Here is a 20,491-nt window from a genome sequence, read left to right on the forward strand (position 1 = left end):
TTCTATGTTACCCGCTGAATGTGACGTACGCTGACCGAAGCCTGAAAAATAAGGTTTCTTGGTATTTTTTATAAATAAAATAGCAGAGTATTCTTCTGTTCTGTTATTTCTCGATTATATCACAGTGTCTGTATCTATAAAAATTATAAATAAATGTCTTATTCTGTGGCACTGGTTCCTATAGTGTGTTAACTATAGACTATAATCATTCTGATCCTGAGTCTTATTTTCCGATTAGCAATTGCCAATTTCTTACTCTGTGATTTATTGAAAAAATTAAAATAATCAAAATACATAATATGGGTTACAGCATGAAAATCATCATTTCTTAATATAATTTATGTAATCGAAAGAGTACACCGATTTTAAGCGTAATTAAGACGACATCAGTTCATTCAGTTCAGTTCAGTTGCAATACAAATTTTATTTAATTGCTAGAAAAGTTAAAGTTTTAAAACATTCCATCTAATATGACCAACGCTACTATCCAGGTAAGTAACCCTTTAGTAGGAAACTCTGTTTAGTTACAGTTATATTAGGTAGCTAAAGTTTTCTTGTTATTTTTAACTGACAAATCGTTGGCTTTGTTATAATAAAAGTTATCAGAAATCATAATTTTAGCAGGCCTATAATTGTAACCAAGACAATTAAGTGGAATTTGCAAAACCCAATAGACATTTCTCTAACTTTAGATTTGGCCACACTTCAAGTGCTGCTACATGCAGAATATAATTCTTGGTGTCACTTAATATTAATATTTGCACTTATTTTAGGAAATAGAGGGCATTGATGACTATTGGGGTCCAGCATTCAGATCGGTGTATGAGGGAGAAGGGGGTCATGAAGCTTTTCTTCAACAGCTAGATGAGAGAATTAAGCAGCATGATAAAGAAATAGAAAAGCTTTGTAACTTCTACTATCAAGTAAGACAACTTGTATATACCAGAGTATATATTAGACTGAAATAATTTTTTGTGTAATATATTTAAAATATCTCTTATATCCTCTTGTCTATTAAAAATTAAAACTAAAATAGAAGACATTGAAGTTATAAATATAGATATTTCTTAATTAGATGAATTATTTTTAATACTATTTAAAAATAATTTATCTAATATTATTATTCTAAAGGGTTTCATAGAGTCCATCCGTGAGCTGCTGGAAGTTAGATCTCATGCTGAAGAGCTTCATGCAGAGATATCTAATGTTGATGCCAATGTTAAGGAGACTACTGATGGTTGGTAGTTTTACTAAGTATTGTCTTTTATTAACATAAACATAACACTTTTTTAACGGATTCAAGACTTATAATTATGTTGCATTATGTAAAATAATTATAAGTCTTGAATCCGTTAAAAAAGTGTTTTCTTCAAAGTTTTGTTAAGGCTTTATACTTTTTGGCACATTTACACTGCTCAAAGGCTGCACACACTTGCTGGCTTTGTTAGCTTCTTGTTCTTTTTAAAATAAGACAAATTTGATAATATAAGTTACTTGACTTATAGAATATATTAAAGGAGTTTAATGAGTGGTATGAGAGACTTAGTTCTGCATTTATAGATAATTTTTAACAGGTTTCAAAGTTGATCTGAAATTTTTGCCTTCTGAACTGGATATATTTTGGGGGATATACTAAACTAAAATATGTGTTTGTGCTTTAAACAAATTTTTTATTTTTATAATTATTAATTAAAATATTTTTTTTAACAATTTAAGGATTGTGTGTAAGGTCTGAGGAACTGATAAGAGCCCGGCGTGTTGAGTTAAATATAGCATCTACAATTGAAAAGATGGAACTGTGTCTACCTTTACTTACCACTTATTCAAAACTCAAGTCACAAGTTGAAGCTAAAAGGTATTTATATAGCAGCATCAGCATGCCATACAATACTTGGAAAATAAATTGTAAATAGTATACTAATTGGTAAATTAGTTTTGCTTTTGCCATAATTTTGATGCTTAAATTATTTCTTAAGTACTGTAGTATTTTAGGGTTTATTTTAATATGTAGATAGAATAAGTTTTCAATGCAAAGGAATATATTAATGACTTGGCACAGCCTTCATTGGTGATCCATCACTTCCACAATTTTATTTTTATAAGTTAAATTTCAATTCAATTATAGATAAGATTATTTTTTTATCACATTGTTCATTACAAAATTAATACAATCAGAGAACTTTATTAATTAGGAAGGCATTGACTGAATTTCAATCTAGCATTATTCCCAGGCAAGCATTGTAAGGAAAAATAATATGAAAATGCGCAGTAGATGCAAAATAAAAGCAAAACACAATAATACAAGGGAAAATAATCAATAAAACGAATACATATGTAGATGATGTAGGGATAGGGATTAAAGGATGATGGACTCAGTTTCCGCACTTTCACTAGGTCCATTATGTTAGTGATACCATATGAATAGGTTATACAGTAGAAATGAAAAAGTAGACAGTGGTATTTATGAGGGTAGCGACAGGAAGTTAATTCCCTAACCTGTTTACAGAGACTCTATATATATGGAAAAGCTGTCATGTGATGGAATGGTAAAATCATGGAATTCACTTCTCTTCATCAATGGCACTGTTTAGGTCTAACCCTAGGCAGATTTCAGGCTAAGGCCTCAGATTTCTGAGCCATCAGGCCACCAGTTGCCCTCCTTTTCATTTCATTATGTCAATTGTATTATTTTTCTGCAATGAATTGTTAATAAGAAATAAATTTCGGAAGAGGATTACCTTACCAGTAGAGTTCTCGAGTAATCTAAAGTTATTAATTGTCAACAGATATTATCCAGCACTCAAAACTCTTGAACAACTTGAACATGTGTTATTACCTCGTGTAGGGCCATATGCCTGGTGTTCACACATATCTTCTGATATACCCAAACTCCGACAAGCCATACAAGATGCCTCTATGGCTGATCTGAGAGATTTCCTTGAAAACATTCGACGGCTTAGTCCCCAGGTAAGTACTATTACAGTTAACTAAAGCAAGTAACTAAATTTATGTAAATGCCTTAGACCCAAAAATATGCTTATCAAGTAGACTTTATTAGATTAACAAATGATCCTGAAATAGATATAGAAAAATGAGTCCAAGACCTAAAAAGGTAGCGCGCTACGGTTTTTTTTTGTGACCTTAAGTACTTAAGCAAGATTAAATTCTAATAGCCAATTATTTCGGCTTGTATATTTTATATTTGACAATATCAAACTTTTTGAGTAACATAACGCTTGTAGTGGTTATAAATAAGTTTCTTTAAATGTTCCAGGTGGGGGCAGTGGCTTTAAAGCAAACTCAAGAAATGCTGGGACGAAGTTTGGAAAATATTATTAAAAATAAGAAAGGTAACTCTACAGTAATTCCCCCTGTAATATTATACAACTATAACGCGTTTTACTATAACGCGAGTTCAGTACCCTATATATCGCAAATATTTCTCAAGTTATACATATTTCTGTAATTTCTTTGTCAAGTCCATAATTAGATTGACATACCGTTGCATCTATTTCAATTCGTTTTTAAGATAATACTCCTAAAACGTAGTCCACGTTAGTCCATCACTTTTCGCTTAGAATTTGGACTATTCTTGCTGTTAACAATATCAAGCCGTCTATATTCAAACGTTATTGTTCAATAATAAATAAACAATGTATATGAGAGGTTGCTTTAGAAAAAAAAATGTCTCGTAAACATTTATATCATATTACCTCGACCATTCAAAGCAAATAGTCTTAAAGGAAATTACATGTAAATATTTTTGGTAAAAGTGTTGAGGGTGCGCTTTAGTAACAATTACGTAAAATACATCTGAACTAAGGCCAATTACAAATGTATTATATAAATATTTATTGCATGTTTTTTCTCAGATATGGCAACCCTGGGTCCATCCAGTGTAGAGACTAATACTCCCCAAAGTCCACACGAGTTGGTAGATTTCAGTCCACTGTACCGATGTCTACATATTCATACAGTGCTGGGTGCTAAGCATGACTTCGTTCAGTACTATCGGTAAGACTAATACTCCCCATAGTCCACACGAGTTGGTAGATTTCAGTCCACCGTACCGATGCCTACATATTCATACAGTGCTGGGTGCTAAGCATGACTTCGTTCAGTACTATCGGTAAGACTAATACTCCCCATAGTCCACACGAGTTGGTAGATTTCAGTCCACCGTACCGATGCCTACATATTCATACATTGCTGGGTGCTAAGCATGACTTCGTTCAGTACTATCGGTAAGACTAATACTCCCCAAAGTCCACACGAGTTGGTAGATTTCAGTCCACCGTACCGATGCCTACATATTCATACATTGCTGGGTGCTAAGCATGACTTCGTTCAGTACTATCGGTAAGACTAATACTCCCCAAAGTCCACACGAGTTGGTAGATTTCAGTCCACCGTACCGATGCCTACATATTCATACATTGCTGGGTGCTAAGCATGACTTCGTTCAGTACTATCGGTAAGACTAATACTCCCCAAAGTCCACACGAGTTGGTAGATTTCAGTCCACCGTACCGATGCCTACATATTCATACATTGCTGGGTGCTAAGCATGACTTCGTTCAGTAGTATCGGTAAGACTAATACTCCCCAAAGTCCACACGAGTTGGTAGATTTCAGTCCACCGTACCGATGTCTACATATTCATACAGTGCTGGGTGCTAGCATGACTTCGTTCAGTACTATCGGTAAGACTAATACTCCCCAAAGTCCACACGAGTTGGTAGATTTCAGTCCACTGTACCGATGTCTACATATTCATACAGTGCTGGGTGCTAAGCATGACTTCGTTCAGTACTATCGGTAAGACTAATACTCCCCAAAGTCCACACGAGTTGGTAGATTTCAGTCCACCATACCGATGTCTACATATTCATACATTGCTGGGTGCTAAGCATGACTTCGTTTAGTACTATCGCTAAGACTAATACTCCCCAAAGTCCACACGAGTTGGTAGATTTCAGTCCACCGTACCGATGCCTACATATTCATACAGTGCTGGGTGCTAAGCATGACTTCGTTCAGTACTATCGGTAAGACTAATACTCCCCATAGTCCACACGAGTTGGTAGATTTCAGTCCACCGTACCGATGCCTACATATTCATACATTGCTGGGTGCTAAGCATGACTTCGTTCAGTAGTATCGGTAAGACTAATACTCCCCAAAGTCCACACGAGTTGGTAGATTTCAGTCCACTGTACCGATGTCTACATATTCATACAGTGCTGGGTGCTAAGCATGATTTCGTTCAGTACTATCGGTAAGACTAATACTCCCCATAGTCCACACGAGTTGGTAGATTTCAGTCCACCGTACCGATGCCTACATATTCATACATTGCTGGGTGCTAAGCATGACTTCGTTCAGTAGTATCGGTAAGACTAATACTCCCCAAAGTCCACACGAGTTGGTAGATTTCAGTCCACTGTACCGATGTCTACATATTCATACAGTGCTGGGTGCTAAGCATGATTTCGTTCAGTACTATCGGTAAGACAAAATTCATGAAAGCCATGTCCAAATTTTGTACTAGGACCTGCTTAGTTGGATTACATGAATATTATTATGTATAATTAATTAAGATTAATTTGTGATAAACTTTGTACTCGCTGGTTCTTAAGATTTATAGATGGATAAAGCTATATTTATTCAATATTAAAAAGAAATCAATATATCCGACATTGTTTCACCCGCAATAGAATCTAAATATATTTTGCAGGTCTCAACGTAGGCAGCAAGCTCGTCTGGTAGTGATTCCAGCAGCTGGAAACCTTCATGACTCTATACAGAGTATGAAGAGTTACCTCAATGCTGTACTTGGTTTCTTTATCCTTGAAGAACATCTTCTTACTACAGGTATGTACTAAACTTTTTGATTGGATTGCATCAAATATAGTATTGTTTTATATTATAAAGACCAAGCAAAGAGAACAAATCTGAGACCTGCTATTTTTGAAGTGAAACTTCATTATGGGCGTTGGAAAAAAATGTACCGTCACATTTTTCGGTTACGCATCACATTTTTCCGTTGCGCCGTCTTTTTTTGTACCACGGTTGATTCGAAGCCATTGATAACAAAAATATATAATAACGATAACAATGATAGTAATGATTATATTACAATTAATGAAATTCTTAGTAGTAATATGGTAAAATGAAATACTTGTATTATTTGAATTCATATCTATGATAATAAAAGCCTTTTGTTAAACTTTATCTAATTTAACTTTATAAAACCAATGTCATCCTAAAGGTCATAAAGAAGTTTCACTTCTTACGTGTGTACACTACACGCACACATTTTATTTGTGTAGTCCATTTAAGCAGGAAGTGGTTGAAGTGATTAAGCCTCGTAAAACAATATTATTCATATGTTTATCTCGCAAATGGACACAGTCTAAATGGTCCTTCGAGCCAGATTTAATTCCATGAATGTTTTATCATATCGAGATGATGAAATTTAATTTAAGTCATTCCAACTTTCAGTTACAGACAAGTTTCATAAAAAAAACGCTTTGTTTTTAAAATATTTTTTGTTGTTCTTAGTGCCAAAAATGGACGGTTTTATAAACGACACAGCAGCGCCCTAGCAAATAATTACATTTTAAGTTTCTTTAGCGCACTTGAACTTGATAAGCCTATACTTCGTTTATTTGCCTGAGTGCTAATTATTCAGCCAAATGCTTATTGTACAATTTATAACACTCACTTCTAAGATAAGTTTAACCTTAATGAAATTATATGAAGATACAGTGGAATCTCTGTAACTCGAATGTCAAGGGAAATGCAAAAAAAAAAACTAAGACTACTATTTATTCAAACTCACTATCACTACTCAACATGTAGAAAATTAAAAAAACGAATTTCTATTACCCAAATACAATAATTTATATGGGAAAAAAACATTAGATTACATTATTCCAAATTTAATAAACTCGATACCAGCTACACTTCTTACTAATATAACAAGAAACAATATTAAATTTAAATTAAAAAAAATACTACATAAGTCAAACAATTATAAATTATGCATAACATAAATTATGCTATATACGACATTAAAAAAAATCGAATATAGGAACTCATCCTGTATGTGAATGAGAATTCTCGACAAGAACAGGTTTATTGTTTATGACGTTTTACGTGCAATTTAAATCGTTTGAATGGTTTGATTGTTATAAATTTACAGTTTATATGTCACTGGCCTTAGTATATATATATTTGTGTTAATGATTTAATTATGTTCGACGTCCTGGTGGATAGAAAAACTGTGCACAGTTTTTGTTTCCACCACATCAACTTCCTTTATATTAAGAACACTTATACAATAAATAAATTTAGACTTTCATGAATGTATTAATTCATTGCACGTGTATAGTACAACAGCAATAGATTAGAAGCCCCAAACCGGGGCATTCATTTTGGATTTTATTGCTATTGTTACGAGCTAGGGGATCGGATAGAAAATGCAGTAGATTTCTTCAAAGGTTTATTTCTTGATAAATCAATGAGGAATTTATGGGCACAAATTAATTGCAGAGATGCACTAATTGCACGCAAAAACACAGTCACTAATTACTTCAATTATGCACACTTCACACTGTACTTTATCACTTGTATTCACTTTATCGCTTCGGTGTTCCTCTCGTGTAATCGCATTCAAAACTAAAGGCGACTAGTCGCGTTTCGGCTCGCTTATATATCCCTGGGAATAATTCTAAACAATATTCGAGAACTTTCTAGGCGGGCTTGCTACTGAATAGCGATTGCACAATTCTAGAACGTCCGCACTCTGTCTCTTTCGCACGTTGCTCCGTCCTTGTCGTACGGCGTTCTAGAGTGCTCAGTCTAGTTTCGAGAAAGTTCTGATCTTCTCTCTCTCTCTCGTATCATTTCGTCCTTGTCTCACACCTAGAAAGTTCGGTCTAGAATATTCCTTCATCAAAGGGGTATACCTAGGCCTGAAAACGCCTGAAAACGGGTCTCCTGAAAACTGCACCAATCGACTACACATGTTCTGAAACTGACTGAAAAAAGGTTTCAGCTTCCTGAAAACTAGGGTAACATTATGGAAATTACAATTTTCTAATATGTGATTGACCCTCTCCTGAAACGGTCAGAAATCATATTACAGCCTGCTGCTGTGTTCTCTAAGTAGTGGAAAAACCTAGAAACATTGTAGTCGACCCGTCTTCGTAACCCTATTATTTCGGGGTAAGACATAGACATAGACATAACATTTATAACAAACAAAACACACTCACAGAAACACATAAAATAATAATAATCAAAAATAAAAAAATAAACAAAAAAGAATGAGAGATAACAATTTTTTTTAAAGAAAAAGGTTCCTTTTTAATTCTGTAATGCGTGTGTTCTGTGGTTGTAATTGAGCATGGCTCAGCATGATGCTGAAGAGCAGAGTTGTACCACAGCACTGGTCATTCTGCCAGTGACCACAGCAGCTAGTTAGCGCCTCAATCGCAAAAAATAATAAGAGTCTAATAATACTAATACTTAGTAGAGACAAAAAATAATAATAATAGTGGTAGTAAATGTTATCAGTGGAAGTGATGAAGTCTTGTGTAAATTAAATAAAATTTAAAAATTAAGATAAGAATAATTGTTAAGAAGTAGATAAATAAATATTTTTGGGCGGATTAAAATCTATATTACGTGAGACTTTTGTTGAGTACGTAGACGTTATGTTATTTTACTAAATAAGACTAACGGAGTCTCTTTTTTAAAATTCGAGTTATAGTGTATTATCAACACTTCTTAGGAAAATAACATTTTGTTCGAGATATAAAGTCTAAATATAATTCAAGATACAATTTTTTCGACTTACTGAGGATTTCGACGTAACGTTCGTGTAATAGAGATTCCTCTGTATAGGGTTTTAAATAAAATTTCTAAAATATTTCAAGGCGCTGGTCTGGTATCATCTGATTGGTTGGGGGAAACTTGGGGTTCCGCTCGTTCGGCGGCAGCGGGCACGTTGCGTACGCACACCGCGCTTGTCACGGACCCGACTTTGATGCTCAGTATCAAACATCAGATCGTGCTGTTTATCAATGCTCTCAAGTTAGTATAAAAGCTATAATTGTAATTTATTGAAATATTTATATGTATATACATTAATAAGTTAGGCAAGTTAGGATCTCAAGGCTGGTGTAAGTGGACTAAAGCTTGATGAATAAACTGTCTATATATATGAAAATGAATTCCTGGTCCGATTTCGATAATTATGATCTTAAAATATTTTCTAGACAAAAATATTAGAAATTGGTCATATTTTCGATCCGATCTCTTTGGTCTGTTTTAAAAATGTCTCGAAATTTTCTAATTTTCGCTGAAATTAAAGACCGGCAACGCACTTGCTTATTCCGGCAGTGTGAGTGTCCATGTGCGGGAGTAGAACTTAATATCAAATGCCTCTCATACCCATCTATAATAAAACTTGTTGGTATAATAATATATAATATGTTTTAAAAATAAGTATTTGAATTTAGTTTTGCCACAAATATATATAGGTGATACGAAGTTCACCAGTGATAGTATATAATTATTGATTCTACAAACGCATATGGTCTTTGCATAGATACATATTTAATCTTGATGCACATTTAATAATTTAAAAAGTTCTTATTATATGTTGATTGACTTCTGGTTTTAATCAAATCAGAAGGGGATAATATTTATGTTATGATTGAAGGTTCCAATGTGTGCTTTAGTGTATGTATGTTTGTCTGGAAATTTCTTGGAAATTGTTAGGTCCTTTAGAGAATATTAATCTATATCATATATAATGCAACCGTTACATCAAAACCGGTTCGGTAGTGTTTGAGTAACTTCCTCGCATTTCCTTGATTGTAGTCGATATGATGATGATGTTGATTTAAAAAAAAAAGATTTTTATATATACTAGCCGACGTGCCGATTTTTGATTCAAAATTCTTTTTCCTCACGATGTAAATTTTTGCGGTCCAGATGCTACGGACTACCTACGGAGCCACTCCCGCAATTGCTGCAAGAGATGGCAGAGCATTACACCGAAGTGCTGATGCAGCGATGGGTTGCCGTCTTCCGCGATATACTGGATAACGCCACATTCAGACCTATTGAGGTAAAGTTAATCTAAAATTTCAGTTGTTTTGCAGATAAGTTAATTTATTGTCAAAATATAAACTCAAATGAAGCCCGAAACAGTTTACGTAAGAATTTTTTTAACCTTGAAATTTCCAGCGAATATTATTTTGGGCTGACTTGGCTTATACAAATATATTTTTTATTATAAAAATCGTGTAACTTTTAAGGTGGAGAATCAAGAACAGTACGATGCAGTTATGGACACATTTCCGTATGATGGAGATGAGCTGGAGACACAGGCTTTCCCCAGAAAGTGAGTACAAACGTGACTGACAAAGCATTACAGGGTAAGCGGCCCGGCCAGAGGTGTAACTAACTCAAGGGGGATAAGCGTTTGCTATAGGAAAAGGATCTTTATTGAAAGAAAACACTTTTTTAACCGGATAAAAGCTATTTGTATTATTATAAACTTATAATTATTTTGTTACGAGCTAGGGGATCGGATAGAAAATGGCGTAGATTTCTTCAAAGTATTAGTTCTTGATAAAACAATGAGGAATTTATGGGCACAAAATATACGCAAAAATGTACTAATTACACACAAAACACTCACTAATTACTTTGATTAAACACACTTCACACAGTACTTTATCACTTGTATTCACTTTATTCGCACTTTATCGCTTCGGTGTTTCGCTCTTGTTATCGCATTCAAAACTAAAGGCTAGTCGCGTTTCGGCTCGCTTATATATCCCTGGGAATAATTCTAAACAATATTCGAGAACTTTCTAGGCGGGCTTGCTACTGAGTAGCGATTGCCCAATTCTAGAACGTCCGCACTCTTTGTCTCTTTCGCACGTTGCTCCGTCCTTGTCGTACGGCGTTCTAGAGTGCTCAGTCTAGTTTCGAGAAAGTTCTGATCTTCTCTCTCTCTCTCTCTCTCGTATCATTTCGTCATTGTCCCACACCTAGAAAGTTCGGTCTAGATTATTCCCCCATCAAAGGGGTATAACTAGACCTGAAAACGCCTGAAAAACAAGTCTCCTGAAAACTGCACAACTCGAATAGAAATGTTCTGAAACTGACTGAAAAAATGTTTCAGCATCCTGAAAACTTGGGTAACATTATGGAAATTACAATTTTCTATGTGATTGAGCCTCTCCTGAAACGGTCAGAAATCATATTTCAGCCTGCTGAAAAGTTCTCTAAGTAGTGGAAAAACCTAGAAACATTGCGTGTCTTCGTAACAATTTACATAATTTTTTTTTCTCCGACGTTTCGCGTGCTTTACAGCGTGTGTGGTCACGGTGACCTTAGTGTTTTCTTTCAATGTGTAAAAGCTATGTTAACAAAAGAAGAAAGGTTCTTTATTTTAAAATAAAATATCATATTCTATAAATCAAATACATATATTTAGATGACACTAAGATTTTTTGATAGAACAGTGGCCATCGGTGGCTCATTTGATATTAAGTTATGCTGCCGCCCGTGGCCAGTCACACTGCCAGAATACGCAAGTGTGTTGCCGGTCCTTAATTTCAGCGATATTTGGAAGATTTCCATAGATTTATACAAAAAAAAATACTTTTGATTTTCAATATGTTGTCGATCGAGCTGGATTAATATATTAATTATATGTGTCAAAAACACTTTCAGATTCCCATTCTCCTCCGTAGTGCCCGCAGTGTACGTTCAAGTGAAGGAATTCATGTACGCATGGCTAAAGTACTCTTCCGGACTGGGCTTGGGCGGCGGAGGGAGGGCGGCGGCTGCTCGTCACTCCACCTCCCTGCTGCTCACGAGATCCTTCACTGGCTGCCTTTCTGCCTTATTCCGAAGAGCGTTACCTCTTACACAACTGGTTCAGGTAGGTGTGCCGTAAGGGAAAACGCGTTTTTCTCTTTCTCATGTAACAAATGGGGGGGGGGGGGGGAAGGAGGAAGCTTATCTGATGATAATTGATGTCGCCCATGGACACTCATAATTTTAGAAGGCCAGCTAGTGCGTTGCCGGCCCTTCCAGAATTGGTATGCTCTTTTCTTGAAGGACCCTAAGTCAATAGGTTTGAAAATACTTCAGTGGGCAGCTGGAATGATGGACATCGAGGAGATACAGGTGGAATTTTATAAGGTAAATTTTATTCTGCCTTGACGTTCGATGGTGAAATTCAGCTGAAAGTATTAATCCGAACAACTCCGAACACTGTCCATGGTAAATGCGGTAGAAGATGCAGAGACACCATCAAACCATACTAGTTTTTTTTTAATTTGTTGTATTATGTTTGTTTTAGATAATATTGGACACGCAGTATCTAGAGAGCGCTACGCCCTACCTATACGAGTTTATAAGTAATATTACTGGTTCAGATCTGGTAACTACTCAGGTAAAATATTATTAATTAGTATTTTTTATATATAAGGGTCAAACGGGCAGGAAGATCATCTGATAAGTGATATACATAAGGACACTCAATACCAGAGGGCTCGCGAGTGCGTTGCCGGCCTTTAAATATTTAATTGAAAACTAGCGCTACAACCTTTTCAAGGCTGGGCCTTAGATTTCATGTCAGCCTCATTTGTAAATCTAATAGGCAAGTAGGTGATCAGCCTCGTGTGCCTGACACTTTTTAGGTCTAAAATATATCGATTTACTCACGATATTGGAATATTGGAACACAGCCTGGAATCAAACCTGCGGCCCCAGGAATGAGTCGCACCCTGAAGCCACAAGGCCAACACTGGTCTTAACAATCATAATTTCAACCCCCCCCTTAAAAGGTTTGTCTACTCAAGATGGCGTCGCGCCAGATGACGTACTCTGTCTGTAAACAGGTGTCAATTATCATTTTTTAATTACCCCAATAAATATTTCGATGAAAATCAGTATTGATATGTTTTCCGAGAATGATTAGATTAATTGAACAGGACACTATTAAGATTAGATACGACTACGTAAATACGTAAAATTACAAGAATGTTACGTCATCGATTGGACTAATCTGTATCCGTTGACGTATGAAAATCATTATTATAATTTTTTTTATGTCTAAAATGTCCAAAGTGTTGAAAGAATATGGCGCATTTTTAAAATTAGATTTTTTATTCAGCCCGCTGGTAGCATGTTTCAAACCGCTCGAGATGATGCAGAAAAGCAGATATGCGAGAACTTGCAACATAAGGTGGATGAGTTCCTTGACCTTGAGAACTATGACTGGCTTTTAGGTAAGGATTGTCAATTGTCATTATAAAATATAAATTTACTATTTATTAAATCAATGAAAAAAACATAGTGTTAACTGTGGACATAGATTAAAAAAGCTTTTATATTTCTAGGAATTAAGTGATTTGAATTTTGAATGTAAATTTTTTTTGGTACATGTTTCAATCACCAAACACGATCTTTTTCACGATTATTATCTATGGCGGGTTCAAATAAAAAAAACAACAACAAAAAAAAAACAGCCAATCACATTTATTATTGATTTTTAAAATTCGAATTCGATTTATAATGAAATAACGTAATTCGGTCCCTAGAGGTTTCATATCATCAAAAAAAAAAATGGTTGTCTGTAAAGTCGGTTTATGGACGATAGTGTAACGTGGCGTCTTAACAAAACATTGATGAAATGATTGCATACTTTTATGAATAATTTTTATTGAATTATCACTATTTATTAAGAGTGAATTTTGTCGCATACGCCAATCGAGTGGAAGAGAAAGAGATGCGGCGCCAATGCTTTTTCACCAATTCTTTTTTTTTATTATCAGTGGAGCCAAGCGGACAAGCGTCATCTTTCGTGACAGATATGCTGGGATACCTGACTGGCGTGCTGACGTCACTAGAGCAATTACCACGTCGTGCGCGGTAAGTCGATTTATTTCAATACAGTAATAATAAGTAAATGCGCTTTTAAAAAAGTTAAAATTCCCTTTTTTAAATATTACGCTTTGCAATCTTTTATTTTTCCTTTTTGACTGAAAAGAAAAATATTCACCCCAAAACCGGAAGTAAAAATGTCAAATGTGATTTTTAAAAAGTTCGACAATTTTTTTTTACTTTTTCCATACCATACAATTGTTTAAAGTATATTTTAAGTATACTAGATTAAGTATATTGTGGTAGTAGATTCATTGTGGGATGGTTACTAGTTAGGAAGATAGGTTAATTAATATACATTCATGTCGCAATGAGTTTGACGTTACATATTAGTATATGGCAGCTGTATTTATAACTATAATATATATCTATATATATGAACCCGAATATAAACAAATTCTACGAATTCACTAATTTTTCAGTGTCCGCTTAGTTCCGTAGTTTAGTTCGAAAATTGTTTATGTGACAATAATCTTTGACAGTGAGGCGGCAGTAACGGCAGCAGTAAAGCGCATAGCGTGTCGGCTGCGTGCTTTGTTACTAGAAGGCGATGTGCGGGCAGTGTCTGCGGGCGCCCTTCACCAGCTTGACCTTGACGTCATCCAATGCGAGCAGTTCGCTGCGAGTGACCCTTTACCTGGTCTACGAGATCAGCTTTTGGAGCATTTCGCTAGTCTACGGTGAGAGATGTATAAATAATATTATATACTATGTATAAAAAAAATATTTTTGAATGCATTTTGTCTCGTCGCTTCCGTGGTGATAACGCCTAAAGGCCTGAGTTCAATTCCCGAAAAAAATTAGGTTACGAGTTGACGGCTTTTATACTAAATAGTGTGGACTGGAAGAGATCGCTCAGATGCGCTAAGGCCGTCAGTTGTCCTAATTTAATAATGTCAATTGTATGTATTGTATGTTTCTGCAAAAAAGTGTTAATAAATAAAGAAAGCTGGTGATTATTAATCACGTCACTTTTGTAATTATATGTTTTTAACACACGTTTTAATATATATATTTCCTTACAAATTACTTAACATAAACGAAACGAAATACGAGCGTAATTGCTATGACATTATTGTGAACATCAAAGCCATGTAATACATATATTTAGCTTAATATAAGGTCTATAAAGATTTGTATCCAAAACCGGTTCCAGACTCTCGTAAGGCCCTCGCCGCGAATATTAGCGAGTCCACACTGTCGCTTTATTTACTTATTTATAAACGCTTCATTGCATACAGAAATATGCAATATCAATAATTGCGTAACGTGATACTTGAACGCTCCCATATGCCGGTAGAAATTTGTTTTATTTTTAGGTGAAAAGTCTAATTATGTTTTCGTTTAAATATTGAATTTTTTGTTTTTCCGATCCCATTTTTGGATTTCAAATAATTGGTTATTTTTGATAAAATTCTATAAAAGCTCACGCCCTATAAGCCGACAAAATGGAATAAAGGCAATAAATAAATTATTATTATTTCAGGCAACTATTGGATCTGATAACAAGTTGGGACTGGTCGTCCTACCTCCACGATATCGGTATGGAGGGAGCCAAATACGCCCTGGTGTCGCCACGTGAAGCGGCAACATTACTCGAGAAGTTAAGAGAGGCTGAGCAAAAGTCGTCCGTCTTCTCTGTTCTTAAGAAGAATGAAAGAGATAGAAGGAAGCTGCTCGACACCGTCCTAAAACAATTGAAGCAGCTGCAGAATCAAGATGGCTAGATTTGGCATAACTGGTCACGGAGTAGTTAAAGGGGCAATGCAAGCCTGGATAACACGACGAACTCCCTAAAGGTCGAAATCAATTGACTTTGGTTGGTTTAGCTTGTCTTCCATACAATGATACACTCTACGTATACACTATACATAGCATTACACACACTCTCAATAAGGCTGAATTTAGTCTCACGCTGACCGCACGCGCACCGTCGGCGCTGATGGTCGAGATATATGAACTTCTCGGAAGCGTTTTTGAATGACGCGTAGCTCTCAGCGCTGACGATCGCTAGAGCGCCTCTGCTTTCAGTGAGCGTTGCAGTGTCGAACGGAGCGGACGTCGTCAGCGTGTACAGTCGCGGCAAATCGCTCAATCAATGGTTGATCATGGAGTCTTCGTCGTCGCCGGTTTTTATTTTTTTGAGATAGGTAGTACAAAGCAGCAATAACTAACACACTCCGCATTTTGGTCTTCGTCTGTACAGTAAGGCGGTCAGTACGATACTGAAACGAGCCACGCTGCGCCTCAGCGCTGATGAACTTCGCGCTGATCTATGAGCGCTGACGGTGAGGGTGAGACTAAATTACTTTTTATGTTGCTATAATTAGTTAAAAAAACTGCGCAGCTGTGTACGTTCTTTTGTCGCTTTACTATCCTACCCCACATTATACTCGACTGTCATGATGCATAGGAACTTTCTAAGAAACTCGTTCTTTTGTTTACAAATTGGGATTGCTTGCAGTGTTATTGACCATGACTAATAATAAGAAGACATTTTATAGCATTTACAGTCCCTTCAGTGTCGTTATATAGAGTTTACACTGTATATATGTCGCAGTAAAGTAGTTAAATCAGAGAGTTAATTGAATCTCTAGACAGTTAATTAAATGTCGATATTCAATCAAGTCGCTAGCATTTTGATTTAAATAAAGCAGCGTCGAAAACGTTCAACTATCTGTCTGACCGAAAGCCAGCGTGTTGATTAACAATGTAAAACAAGACTCCGCCATGATTATTTCATTTGTTATTGTTATTTAGGTGTGATCGTAACGAACTGAGAGCTTGGAAATTCCGTGTTTTGCTTTATTGTAAATGGTTAGGTTAGTCTTGTTGCCTAGCAACGTTTAGGAAACTCTTTAGGGGTTTCGTTCACTCACTTGTCTGACGGAAATTTAGCGGCTTGATTGAATATCGACATTTAATTAACTGTCTAGAGATTCAATTAACTCTCCGATTTAACTACTTTACTGCGACATATATATCACTTTATGTACCGACTATCTTAAAAGGATAAAACCATCAACAGCGACTATTACGTTGCGTTATTGCGAGTGTTTGAAAGACAACATTTCGGAAAAAAGCACTGAAAGGTGCTGTTTCTTCAAGACAATGCACCGTGTCATAAATTAATAAAATCTATGGAAAAGTTCTATTAATTGGGCTATGAATTGCTTCCGCATCCGGGTTGTTCTTCAGATTTCACTCCCAGCGACTTTTTCTTGTTCTTAGTCAAGAGGTAATCTTCGAAAATTAGTCTAAAAATGGGTGTCGAAAACTTGTATGACCGCTTTATTCGTTAAAAAATTTCTATGATAAACTTTTTGGACCAAGTTTTGTGAATACTTAATCCGTGATCAACATCAGTCAAAAACTGTTATTGACGCTAGCAACGTTTGTCGCAGTTGTTAAAAAAATCGTAGGACAAATATGTATGAAAAGAGAAAAAATCACCCATTAAAAATGAATTCTTATTTAAGTTTGAACGTGTTTAATTTTCATAAACTTATGTTATTTATTTTAAGTTTTAGTTATAAGTGCATTAAATTATGATTAAACTATATTATTGCATCAGTGTTTTACTTACAAAATAAAGAACTTAAGGTCTGGAAGTGTTATCGATCTCCCGCAATAAGGCTATGTCTCCAAATTAGTAATTTGAAGTTTTCTGATTTTAGTGTTCAGTAGGAGAGGGAGTAATTTAGGAGGAAAATTAAGATCAAAATAATTTATGTATTTAACAACAAAGCAATATTTCGTACAAGAGTTTTCGCAATAGTAATATTATCATAAAGAAAGCAGTGTTGGCCTAGTGGCTTTAGCGTGCGACTTTCATCCCTAAGGTCGTAGGTTCGATCCCCGGCTGTGAACCAATGGACTTTCTATGTGCGCATTTAACATTTGCTCATACGGTGTAGGTAAACATCGTGAGGAAACCGGCTGCCGTAGACCCATACAGTCGACGGTGCAGTGTGTGTCAGTCAAAGAAGGCTGATACCTACTCGCCTATTAGATTGACAAATGATCATGAAACAGATACAGAAATCAGACCTTAAAAAGGTTGTAGCGCCAGTGATTTTAACAGCATAAAAAATAAATAAAAAACGTGACTAAGGTCTTATTATACATTAAAGAGGTTACAACGTACTTTATGTTTGACATATACATATTTTACGACAATTAGACATTTCGATAATTGCTGTCACTCAAATCGTAGTCAGGACACTGCTCCTACGCTACGTACTAATCGCTAAATTAAGATTATTTTGACTAATATGACCTGACCTAGTCTCTAATCAAGAGGTGACATTGCACTTATCTAGATCAAATTCATAACTTGTATTTAGGCGTCTAGTCACGAGACATTTTTCGCACGACAAAACAAAATTTGACGAGGAATTTCAAATTAAATATTATGCAATGTAAAAGCCGTTTTTTTCTCTTGAACCATAATCATCGTCAACGTGGTTCATGATAGTAATAGTTAAGTATGGATCAGTGTTAGATTATAATAGGCGAGCAACTCTCTGCAATGCAAAGAAACTATATTAAAACTCTAAAGTCCAACGGCGTATGTCAGTCTACGGATAGATGTCTATAGTTGATTTGTTTGCCGATGAGATTGGTTGATAATTATTTTTCAAGGAAACATACGTTAAAAACGAGTTGTGGATTTTTTTAATTTAACAGGCAAACGGGCAGGAGGCTCATCTGATGATAAGTAATACCGCCGCCAAACACTTACATTGCCAGAGGGCTAACTAGCGCGTTGCCCGCTTATTAAAAATTGGTACGCTATTTTCTTAAGGACCCTCAGTCAAATTTGTTCGGACATACTTCAGTCGGCAGCTGGTTCCACATAGTGACATAAATTTCCTTAAAAAGCGCAGTTGTGGATGGACGACGGACGTCGAGGTGTTACGGGTGAAATTTCGTATTCTGCCTGGACTTCCGAACAACTTCTTAAAACATTTTTAATGGTAAATGCGGTAGAAGGTGCGAAGAGACCCCACATCTCTACACCCAGGGATGAAGCCGCTCGGACAGTGACTGGTTGTTGACAATTCGAATCGCTCTTCGTTGTATACGCTCATGTGGCAGGAGGTACTAGGTAGCTCCCACCCAGAGGTAAGAACAGTAATCCGTCTGCCTCGCCTCGCTTTGCTTGGAGGCTAATATAGGCTATATAAGCCTCTAAGCTTAATCTCTTCCAAATAACCGTGATTCGGAACGTCATTCGAAATATCAATATTCTGTATTTTGCTACTAGCTGAGGCTTTAAGGAGAGTCTTATAAGAGACGGGTAGCGACAAAGGGAGTTTTTTAAGCGGAAAACGTGCAAACTTGTGTCTTATTGTTGTTAAATTGGACTAGATTTAGTCTACCCCAATCCGAAAACTACACGTAGCAACGTTTCACCACAATCACCCATGGTTTAAAAAAATAACCGGTGGCGCTTGATATTGATCTTTTTAGGTTACGTGATATTTTTTTCTTAGTAGACGATCACCTGTCTATGCCTCATACGCTGTCGACGTAAATCTTGATGTTTTCCTTCATCGTATCAATGTTAATTTCGCCCTAATAAGAAAAGTCCATTGGCCTAGGCGTGTTTCAACCGCACGACCTCAGCATGCACGGTCGCAGGCTAACTATGATTCAATACCTACTAATGAAGACAGAATACCTACTGTTTTATTCTCGTAAATTGCTCGGTAAGTAATGTACCTAATGACATATCGTATGTCGTAAACACCAGCGATTAATAGGCGAGGTCGCTAATAGTGACCTTAGCCGTCAAGCAAATATATGGACGAGACCTAATCTCATTAAAACTGCTATTATTTTAGAAAGTGCATCGAATACTGAAGGCTATTTAACTCATCTGAAGGTTTGTGTATACTTTAATTAATAAACAAACGTTTTATCACGATTTATTTGCTATATACCGCAAATATTTTTAATCGTAATTTAATTTTTTTTCAAACTTAGTACAACAATTTGTATAAAAAAAACTATTTGTTCTGCTGCGCACATGATAATGGGGAAGGGTTTGGGGACACGTTGCCTATAAAATAGGGGATAAGGTTACAAGAATAACGTAACGGAGATATGTTGTTATTGGTTGGAATTAAACCTTGAACATAGGGGTATAACTAATTTGTGAGGTGTCGGTTCAAAAATCAATGTAATCCTCTTAAGCATACTAAAATTTTGAATTATAGATAAAAGATAATTACGCGAAACTACTGTAGCAGTAATAAAAGCCGCCATAGTCACAAATTGAGATAAAATTGATGACCATTCGAAAAGATAAAGATTACCTTACCTAGGTAAATATACATTTTATGCCTTGGCTACGACTTCCAGAAATTAGGGTTTTAAATAAACTAGTGCGATGGCGTCATCAGATATTTCCGCTGAAGTGTTTATTTTTATTTTATTGGTGATAATATATCAAATTTAAAATTCTACAATTGTGTTTATTTTATGGCCTAATTGGCTCTGA

General features: G+C 35.7%; 1 protein-coding gene across 1 annotated transcript; it reads left to right on the forward strand.

Moving 5' to 3' along the window:
• The first annotated feature begins 39 nt into the window (after window positions 1-39).
• On the forward strand, window positions 40-16,619 carry LOC123709129 (exocyst complex component 6). Its single transcript, XM_045660270.1, has 17 exons — window positions 40-491; window positions 774-923; window positions 1,132-1,237; window positions 1,717-1,855; window positions 2,787-2,967; window positions 3,275-3,350; window positions 3,873-4,014; window positions 5,738-5,874; window positions 8,946-9,102; window positions 10,009-10,144; window positions 10,335-10,420; window positions 11,764-11,974; window positions 12,398-12,490; window positions 13,214-13,328; window positions 13,875-13,971; window positions 14,466-14,663; window positions 15,470-16,619. Exons 1-17 carry the CDS (start codon window positions 471-473, stop codon window positions 15,708-15,710), a joined length of 2,286 nt encoding a protein of 761 aa, XP_045516226.1. The 5' UTR covers window positions 40-470; the 3' UTR covers window positions 15,711-16,619.
• The last annotated feature ends 3,872 nt before the right edge of the window (window positions 16,620-20,491 follow it).

The sequence above is a fragment of the Pieris brassicae genome, chromosome 4 (assembly GCF_905147105.1).
Source record: "Pieris brassicae chromosome 4, ilPieBrab1.1, whole genome shotgun sequence".
Lineage (NCBI taxonomy): Eukaryota > Metazoa > Arthropoda > Insecta > Lepidoptera > Pieridae > Pieris > Pieris brassicae.